Source organism: Oryza glaberrima, chromosome 1, assembly GCF_000147395.1.
Source record: "Oryza glaberrima chromosome 1, OglaRS2, whole genome shotgun sequence".
NCBI lineage: Eukaryota > Viridiplantae > Streptophyta > Magnoliopsida > Poales > Poaceae > Oryza > Oryza glaberrima.
In genome coordinates this window covers 23,183,019-23,193,235 of record NC_068326.1, presented here as the reverse complement: position 1 = coordinate 23,193,235, position 10,217 = coordinate 23,183,019, and the positions used below count along the sequence as shown (strand labels likewise).

Sequence of the window (10,217 nt, the reverse complement as noted above, 5' to 3'; positions counted from 1 at the left end):
TGAAAGTATGAAAAATATTCGAGCAGAGCAACCCAGAGAGCAACGGTCTCCCCGGTCAGCCGTCCCAGTGGGCCCTGCCTGACGTACAGCAAGGCCGCACCCGGACAAAAGCCACCTCCACCTCGGGCCCCACACGAGGACGCTGGTGACTGGTCACCGGGCCCCACTTTGTCCACCAAAAAATACTAATACCGCCACACCGGCTCCACCTACCCACCCACGTAATCACGTTCCCGGCCAAAACCCCCCAAACTCCAAAGTCCCCGAGGTCTCGACCCCCGAAAAACTCTAAAGCCGGCGGCGCGTCGCGTGCCACTGTGCAGCCGCTGCTCCTCCTCCCCTCCCCTCTCCTCTCCGCGCGCTCTCCGATTCGCCGCGAAGGAAGAGGATGGAGGAGCTCGCGGCGGCGGCGGCGCCCCCGCGGCACAGGGAGCGGCGGAGGCACCGGAGGAAGGCGTCGTCGACGGACGCGGCGGCGGCGTACGGCGACGTGTTCGGCGGGCCGCCGCAGTTCGCCGCGGCGTTCGACGGGGTGCCGGCGGACTACGGGGAGGTGTTCGGCGGCGTCGCGGCCTCCTGCTCCATCCCTTACCTCGACCTGCCCCCGGCCGCCGCCCGCGACGACGGCGCCGGGGCAGGGGCGTACGGCGAGATCTTCGGCCGGTTCGACTTCGGGGACTTCGCGGAGCCTTACGAGGACCTGCTGGCGGAGGCGGTGGCGTTGGCGGCGGAGATCGCGTCGTCGAGCGAGAGCTCGAGGTACGAATTCCCCTCCTCATTTTACCTTTTTTTTCCCCCGTTGCGATATTTGTAAAGCTCATTGTTCCTGGGTAAGCATGTGCATGTCCACTAGAAATTAGACCGATTAAGCTGATCAGAAGATCTCTTGGTGAACCGTGGAAGGTTTCCTGATGCTTCCCTTCCCTAGCAAGTTCCCTTAGCAAATTCAGACGAGAGTGTCAGTGTGCCTATTTGGGGTTCAAATTCTGCCTACACAACCACTTTCTATTTAGTACTAATTAGCATAACCTCAAGTCCCTACTTCAGTGTTTGCTTGACTTTCAGTAAATGGGCATGGTGGTGCGTCAATTCTGTGCTACGTGTATCACAATTTTCTGATCTATAAAGGTGACTCAGTTTGGTCGAGTGCTAATTTGTCATCGTTTTGAGTGGATGCTTTGGAGTAATTAATGTGATTGGAGAGTCCAGATATGGTATACATCTCCGTGTTCCATAGACAGTTCTTTTTCACAAAGGTGGTTTCTTTCGGACGAAGTGATGTCTTTTCTCTGCAAATCTGAAAGAATCTAGGAGGTTGCTATGTATTTTCATTTCTATCATAGGATCTTCTTATTGAAATGTTCTGTCCAGGAGTTTCAAGCACCCTTTTGTTGTAAAAATGAGAAAGGAGTAACGATTTCAATCTCTAGATAGTAGAAATTGTAGTCTTCATTGGAGTTCATCACTCTTAATTTTATGTACTTCATGGTAGGTAAATCCAGCTATGAAATTGCACAGGAAAAGACAATTGAACCAAAATGGATAACTTCTCAAGGAAACATTTACTATCAGATCTACCACTGTTCCTTAGCCCTATAATTTCGTCTAGATCCAATTGCTGCTTTACTGCCCTATCGCGTTCTCCCTTTACTATTCTTACCTAGTCTAGCAGTGGACCCCATTGTCTGTCTAGCAATGTTTATTTTGGTGTGGACTTCACATTGTAGTACTACTCTCTTTCTTTTCACAAGATGTATTGTGGTCATCATGGCAGTTAAGAAGGCTATAAAACCAAGTGAATAGTAGTGGGAAATTACCATGATTTTAATGGTGTTAATGTTTTTAAGGTTAAGAATGGTAATAGTTGGCATGACTGTTTATTCGTATATGCTGAAGAAAAGAGGTGAGATAAACGAGGATACAAGAGAAAAAAAATGTTTCAAGCTCATCTTAAAATTTGAAACAATATCGCAAAAAACATGACTTGTGGATAGCTTGCTTTGTTGTGCTAATTCTATTGCTATTTTTCTTCACATTTGCTTGACTGAAGTTCTTTTTTCATTATAATATGTCAAAAGCACATGTTACTTTTAAACTTATGGCCAATAATTTCATATATACAGGTCATCAGTCAGAAAAGAATCTGGCCAACTAGATGCTGATCCATCTATACTCCATCAACACTATTCAACTGTAGGTTATGACCAACACTTTGATGAAGACGAATTTTCTCCAATCTCTCCTCCGGATAGTGGGAAACAGTTTAGTATGTCATATAACAAGGCTACCAGGGGAAGACCAGATGATATAGTTAAAATGACTACTTGTATGGTGGAGCCTCCGATAAGTTATGTAGTTGACTCTCGCAATATGTCAAACAAGTCAGCAATGGATCAAGTTGTAGTAGTGGACTGTGATACATTTGCAAATGGTGAAAAAGGAAGCATGGGCCTGACTTTTCCATCAAGTTCAAGCCTGAAGAGTGCTAGTAGTGATTCTGTGGCTGATCAGAACCTGCACACACCAATATGTCATCCCATTTCTAAGAATGATTGTGAAGATGAAGATTACCACAAGAGGTTAAGCACCCATTCAGCATCAAGTGAGGAAGTACCTTCCCCTGACTACCCATTCTTAAGGGTCTCAAATAACAGCCTTCACACACAACCCATCAAAGTACAGCCGCCTTTATTGGCACCATCTAAATTGCTTAATAAAAAGGAAAGTAAAGCAAATGGTGAAAAAGGAAGCACGGGCCTGACTTTCCCATCAAGTTCAAGTGTGAAGAGTGCTAGTAGTGATCCTATGGCTGATCAGAACCTGCACACACCAACATGTCATCCCATTTCTAAGACTGATTGTGAAGATGAAGATTACCACAAGAGGTTAAGCACCCATTCAGCATCAAGTGAGGACGTACCTTCCCCTGACTACCCATTCTTAAGGGTCCCAAATAACAGGCTTCACACACAACCCATCAAAGTACAGCCACCATCAATGCCACCATCCAAATTGCTTAATAAAAAGGAAAGTAAAGCAAATGGAGATTCTGAAGTCAGTACTAACTCAGCTGCTGCTGCTGCTGCTATCAAAGAAGCAATGGAGTTTGCTGAAGCTCGGTTAAAAGCTGCCAAAGAATTGATGGAGAGAAAAGGTGACAGTTTTAAACTTCGAAAGAAGCCAGGTCATCATAGAGGCACAAAATCGACAGAACTTAAGGAAAGTATGGCACCTGAAGAGGTGCGTGTTTATGATGAAAAGCTGACCATGAGAAGGATAGTGAAAGAGGAAAAGACCTATGAGGAGACAGCTTTGGTGAATAAGAATGGAGACAGCAGTGCAGTTAACTTAACTCACTGTGATCACAATGAAAAAGGGGTTCTACCACCAAGGAAGCCTCAGCATACAGCGCAAAGTGGCTCTAAACTAGAACAACAAGGAAAGTGGACATCAGGTGCTGAATTTTATGAACTGATTAGCCCTGACCAGAAATGCAAAACTAACTCAGTTACATGTGAAGGAGATAATGTTCAGACAACAAATCCCTCCAGCAAGCTCGGCCAGTTTGAGAAAGGAAAAGGAGAAACCACTTCAGGGGATTTTGTAGGGTGTGGAAAATCATGGGATGGTGGTGACATAGCAGAGTTGAGAATGGAACATGTAAATTTGAGAGAATATGCTATAGGTTCTACGGAGGATGGATGCAAGGCTCCTACTGCTCCAGAAATTTCTTTTAGCAATGAAAAACCCACATACCAAGAGTCAACTGAGACCCATTTCAAAGAATGTGTGGGGGCACAAAATTATCAAGAACGATATGGTGATGATGGGGCATTTGAGATTTCATGTGTGGATAGTTCAAAGCTACATGCTCCAGAAATACCCGGTGCATCTTTGGAGTCTTGTATATCTGGAGGTCACTGCAATGGTAATAAAAGTCCTTCTGATGCTAGTTCTAAGGAAACAACATCATTAGGAGAATCTAACAAAGAAAACAACAATATAGAGGCACTTGAGGTTCCATGTGCTGATGAGATGCAGAGCCAAATATTACAGGAATATCATGAATTTCGTAATGAAAATATTGATGAAAAGAAGGCAAGTCAAGTGAAAGTATCAAAATTAGAAGAGTCGGTGGAATATTATGAAACCCCAAATTTCCAGAAAAGTTCGAGTACAGCTCATGGAGAGACCGAAACTGTTGAGAAAGAAAAGATGTTTAGTTTTTCTGATGAATTACGCCCGCATAATAAGAACATAGGAATAACTGAAGCACCTCCAGAATCACTCATCCACAAAGAAATTAAGAAATTTGGAACTGAGGAGAAAGCTTATATTACTTTGGAAGGAGATGTGGTTCAAAAATCTGGATCTCTGGAAAGGGAAGCTAACATTACTTTGGAAAGTGCTAGTGCTAATGAAAATGAAGAAGCAGAAGAAGCGAATGCATTTGTGGAGGGCATTAATGTGATGGAAACCCATGTTAGTACATATGGTAATTCTGTTGAAGATTCAGATCAGATACAAGACTCTGAAAACAGAATGGACGGAATGGGGGATCTTGTATCTCATGGTAATGAAGAAGCAGCAAAAGATCCCTGGTTAGATAATAGCGAGAAGTCACAGGTGGAAGAAATTTTCAGCCATGAAGAGGGCCAGCTATCTGTCGAAGGTGGTATCGATGGAGGACCAAATGATGCATATGCAGGAGTTAATGCAATAAATGATGGAAATGGTAATGATTCTGAAACTAAAGTTATTATTGACGATGGCACTGATTTTAACACGAAGATGAGCACATGCTCAAAAGAACTGAATGCTTCATTTTTAGAGTCATCTGCTAGCATGCAGCACTTGTCTCAGATTGACAAGTCTATTGCTGCTCAGACATCTGATGAGAGCACCCCTCTTGAAAACCTTGGAGAGGATTTCAGAGAAAGAGAATTTCCAGAAGAAAATAGTACAGCACTGGAACAAGGGCAAGCTATTGGAAGTAAAATGGAAGGAGATGACAAGGATAAACAGTCAAAATTAAATGTAAAGGATCAGAAATATTTTCATTTGGACAGCTACATTGTACCTAAATTTACAGAGAACACTACATTGAATTTTGTCCAGAAATTGATAGATGAGACCCCTGATGGTCAGAGAATTGAAGGGAGGGAAAATGTGAAAAAGACACTGAGAGAAACTGAGAAGGAGGTCTTGCATAGACTAGATGAAGACAAAGAAATATACAAAATGGAAAGAGAAAAGGAACAAGCTAAAGAGAGGTCAAGAAGAGAATTAGAAGAAGAGAAGGAACGGGAGAGAGAGCGAGCAAAAGATAGACTTGCTGTTCAGAGAGCTACGAAAGAAGCACATGAGAGAGCATTTGCTGAGGCCCGTGCAAAGGCTGAAAGAATAGCATTGGAAAGGATTACCTTAGCACGTCAACGAGCATCTGCAGAAGCTCGAGAGAAAGAGGAGAAGGCAACTGCGGAAGCAGCTACTGAGAAGGCTTCTAGAGAAGCTAGACTAAAGGCAGAACGTGCAGCAGTTGAGAGAGCAACTGCTGAAGCTCGGGAGAGAGCAATTGAAAAGGCAAAAGCTGCTGCAGATGCAAAGGAGCGAATGGAAAGATTTAGATCCTCCTTCAAGGACAGTTTCAAGTCTACTAATCAGGTAGTTAATGTCATTATATTTTTTACACTACAGTTCCAAACTAAATACTTAATTATTTGTCTAAGCATCTAGTAATAATACCTTTAAGTAGTATCTCATCCATGTTCTTGATGCAGGATAATCAACTGGACAAACAGTTTCAGAAGACAGCTTCTAATAACTATGAAAGAAGCACGGATTCTAGTAATCAAGGTATTGGTAATAACATCCTGAAACATTTCTATTATAAGAAGGGGAGGCTTTGTCAGTTTTATCTTTGCTGTAATATTTCTTCATAGTTATACTTGTCAAAACTTATTGTAACGTATTTATTTACAGTAGTTGAGTTTGAGTCAGCCCTGAGACATAAAGCAAGATCTGAGAGGGAACATCGCACAGCTGAGCGAGCGGTATGCTGAAATGTTTTGCATACTCTTTTGCCTACTGCATCGTCTCTTTATTTGTTGTTTTCAATTCTTTAACATCACCAAATTTCAGGCCAAAGCTCTAGCTGAAAAGAATATGCGGGACATGCTGGCTCAGAGAGAGCAAGCAGAGAGACATGTAATACATGTAGTAGTTAGAAAAAAAAAAGGTTTTTGTTGTTTTGCAAAATCCTTCTATTCTAAAATCATGTCTCTTTTTGTACAGAGATTAGCTGAATACCTTGACCCCGAAGTCAAGAGATGGTCAAATGGAAAGGAAGGAAATCTGCGAGCATTGCTATCTACATTGCAATATGTAAATACTTTTATTTGCGGGACTTCTATTTAGAGTTTTAGACCACTCTTAACTTCCACTCAAGTTTATCAGTTATGCTAATTTCTTTTCCTAGATCTTTTAATATGCTTACTTTTGGCCTCAAGTAAATTACGTTCACTTCTAAAATTCATCCCAGGATGTTTAATGAAGAAATGACTCGAAGAACAACACCCAGCCTTCTAAGGACAGCATATTTAATTCCACTTAACAATATAAACTAGACCTAATCATTGTATAAATGGCCCAATTGTTTGTATGTTTATGCTGTTAAAATATTGTCAGAAAGGACAAAGTAACACACAAGCATATTTAAAAGAAAAATAAGTGAATCAAGTCCTTGCACATTTTTTTGCAGTTTTGTTGATGCTAAAAATCTTCCCATGGAAATTATCAGTTGAACTGACTTACGCTTTACTTGCTTAGACCAATTCTGCACTGCATCATTATACAGTCATGTTGAATTTGAATTTTCACAGATGAACTAAACTGGATATTAGTCAACTCATGGAAACCTTTTTCCTGGCAGATCCTTGGTTCAGATAGTGGTTGGCAATCGGTTCCCCTCACAGATCTCATTACAGCAACTGCTGTCAAGAAAGCATATAGAAGGGCAACCCTTTGTGTCCATCCCGATAAACTACAACAAAGGGGTGCTACAATCAGACAGAAATATATTTGTGAGAAGGTGTTTGATCTTCTTAAGGTACATTATTTGTTCACATCTTATGCATATTCTTGTGGTTTTCATCTTTGAATTTCCACCCCCAGTTACTTATCAGCAATTGCTAATTTTCAGAGAAGTTTGTTCATAGCTGATGCCTGATGGCTATCATTTAGTCTTCTTAAAGTGCATCACATTTGCATTATGGACCATAATTTTGTTTACCTTTCACCATGTCTCTTCATCAAGAGTACTAAATTTTTTGTCTTGGTAAAACCCAGATTTTACCAGGGTTGGTAATTCCAGAAAAAAAAAAACCCCCGGGTTTTGAAACCCTGCTTTTGGGACCCTTCAACTCTTATCACTATTTTTTCCCTATCAGAATGGTTCAGATAGGTCTTGAACTCAGATCACCTAGTTTGACATCATGCTGACTTTCATGCATTTACCAACTCTCCAACTGTTGTCATTTTATGATAGGCATTATCCAAGCAACTTCTAACATGGATCTTGAAAGCCATCATCATTGAGATTTATGCAGCAGCACTATGTCTTACAAATTTGATTGTAACCCAAGACTTTATATGCTTGTTACTTTTCATCTGGAGCAATATGGTTTTGACTTCAGCTGTTTGTGCCCAGTTATCCACCTGCTTCCCTGTTTTTGGTTAACAACGGGGACCTGCTTAGATAAAAGCTTATCTGGACTTGGGTCTGGTTAGCAATCCATTTTCTAACTAGCTTTCATGCTTTGGTGTCATCTGAGATTCTTTCAATGATTTGTGTTGAAGGGATATCTATAAGTGCTGATCGATTGCATAGGACCTGTAGTAGCTATCGAACGGGGAAATTAGACTGCCGGTTTATGGCTATGGGAAGTAAATCATCGCCCCTATGATCCAACCCATTAAGGCTTTGTTCGGTTAATTTCTCCAGCAAGAAAATTGGGAGGGATTTATTCCATACCTATTATGGGTGTTGAATTATTCCCCCTCAATCCCTCTCATGGGGATTAAATGAAAGCTTGGATTCGTTATGCTCATCAGCTCCAACAAGTTCTACCTTGTTTTTCATCCTCCATTCTTAGCATCCAGCTGGTTCCTGGTTTGAGTGGGCTGTTTTCAGTCCCTTGTGTTTCACACGTTACAAGCCCTGTTATTGCGGTTACTTGGCTGGAAACTGGCGCTCACCAGTTACCCGCAGTAGGTATAATTTTTATTTTCAAAAGCTTGTTCATTCCAGAATCTGTATGGAACATAACTGCAAAACTAAGCCTTTTTTTTTTCATCTCTGAAAACACCCATAAAACCTGGAAATTTTGTTTTGACTAGGTAATGTATTTATATTTACTTAATGCAATAAATGGAGGCTGATTGGTATATGCTGCTATGTGCAGGAGGCATGGAACAAATTCAATTCCGAAGAGCGATAGCTCGGGATGTAGGGGACAATAAATTGGATTTTTGATTTTCTAGTTTTACCAAAATTATATTTTATTAAACAAATTTCAAAGCCTAATGATAAAAAATGATCGATAACAAAACTGTGAATAGCGTTGTGGAGAGCGGTTTTGATATGTGATCTGAACAAAATTACATATTGTTAGGCTCTAAAATTTGTTTTAATAAAATCTAATTTTGGCAGAACGAGAGATCCAAACTATATAGCCTTGATGTTGATTTTTGGTACCTATGTAAATATATGCAGTCGTAGAAAGCATTTTCTGGCCATTCTTGACTTAAAAAGAATATCAATTCAATAGTAAAGCATCAGTGATTCTTTTGAAGACAGTAGCACAGATTTAGCTGGAGAATTCTTAGGTTTTGCAAACCTGTACAGAATTTCGCAATCCAAATACTCCCTCCGTCTCATAATACAAGGGGTTTTGAGTTTTTGCTTGCAACGTTTGACCACTCGTCTTATTTAAAATTTTTTAAAATTATTATTTATTTTATTTGTGACTTACTTTATTATCTACAGTACTTTAAGCATAACTTTTCGTTTTTTATATTTGCAAAAAAAATTTGAATAAGACGAGTGGTCAAACATTGCAAGTAAAAACTTAAAACGGGAGTAGCACTGAACAGCAAGAGTTCGTTCATATCCAATCTACACTCCCAAAGCCCAACGAATATGCTATCTAAATATTGTTGCCACTTGCCACGGTTAAGGTTTTACAAGAGCAAGTTTGTTAGTAGAGCCGTAATAGGTAATCTGAAGATATTTAGATTGATATATATGAAGGATTTGAAGTGAACATTTTCCATGGATTAAATAAGACATGGCCCAAATTGGCCCTAAAAGCTGACAACTCTCAACGGTCGTATTACGGCGGACGAATCCTTTCCTTTACAAGCTCTCTCAATCTTTACCTATTATTACAAAAATACAAGATGTTTTTGCTAAAGCTTGGTATATTGTCCGAATTACCACACATATACCGATTCCCACATGCCTGTATCTATCTCAATTCTCGCGTAAAGCAACATGTCGTCCGCGTCCACACAGGGACGTTCCTGCTTAATACATTCAAGATGCTCATGACACAAGCGGTACGTATGTGCACGCCGCATCTCCTGTATTTAATTTATTCGGTTTTCTTAATTTCTTTGTCCAGTCTGGTGATCTGGACCTTGCTTGACACAACCAAATACGTACATACATTTTTCAATTTATCGAGCATGAAACATACGCACTACTAAGAAAATCATTTTTGCCGGTGACAAATAGATTTTTGCTGGCGGCCGACGGTGCCGCCAACGAACTAAAGCCAGTGAAAATAATGCATTTTCAGTAGCGGTTAGCTGACCGCCAGGGAAAATCAAGTTTAACAGGCGGCATGTTAAGACAATCGCTAGCAAAAATACCATCTTCGCTGGCAGCAAGTTAAGAGGAACGCCAGTGAAAACATTTTTTAGGGTAAAAAAATAAAAATCGGCGCCGCTGGTCGCCATGGCCGCATGCACCGCCCACTGACGAACCCCGCCACGACGGCTCTCTTGCCACCGCCGAGCCCCAGCCACTGCCGGTCACCACCGGTCGCCGCCGCCGACCCGGAGAGGGGAGGTTCCCCTGTGCCACCCACTACGGATCTGGAGAGGAGAGGAGCTAGGCTCCCCTGCGCCACCTCACTCTGCCGAACCCGGCTGCT

General features: G+C 41.4%; 1 protein-coding gene across 2 annotated transcripts; it reads left to right on the top strand.

Annotated features, from left to right (window-relative positions):
- The first annotated feature begins 235 nt into the window (after positions 1-235).
- Positions 236-8,856, top strand: LOC127771744 (uncharacterized). 2 transcript variants are annotated; one of them, XM_052297684.1, is made up of 8 exons: positions 236-759; positions 2,124-5,664; positions 5,781-5,856; positions 5,986-6,053; positions 6,142-6,207; positions 6,295-6,384; positions 6,932-7,108; positions 8,463-8,856. In XM_052297684.1, the coding sequence occupies exons 1-8, from the start codon at positions 389-391 to the stop codon at positions 8,496-8,498; spliced, it is 4,425 nt and encodes a 1,474-aa protein (XP_052153644.1). In that variant the 5' UTR covers positions 236-388; the 3' UTR covers positions 8,499-8,856. The 2 variants fall into 2 exon arrangements, with proteins under 2 accessions (XP_052153644.1, XP_052153636.1); XM_052297676.1 differs by having other exon boundaries at positions 5,983-6,053.
- Positions 8,857-10,217: the final 1,361 nt, after the last annotated feature.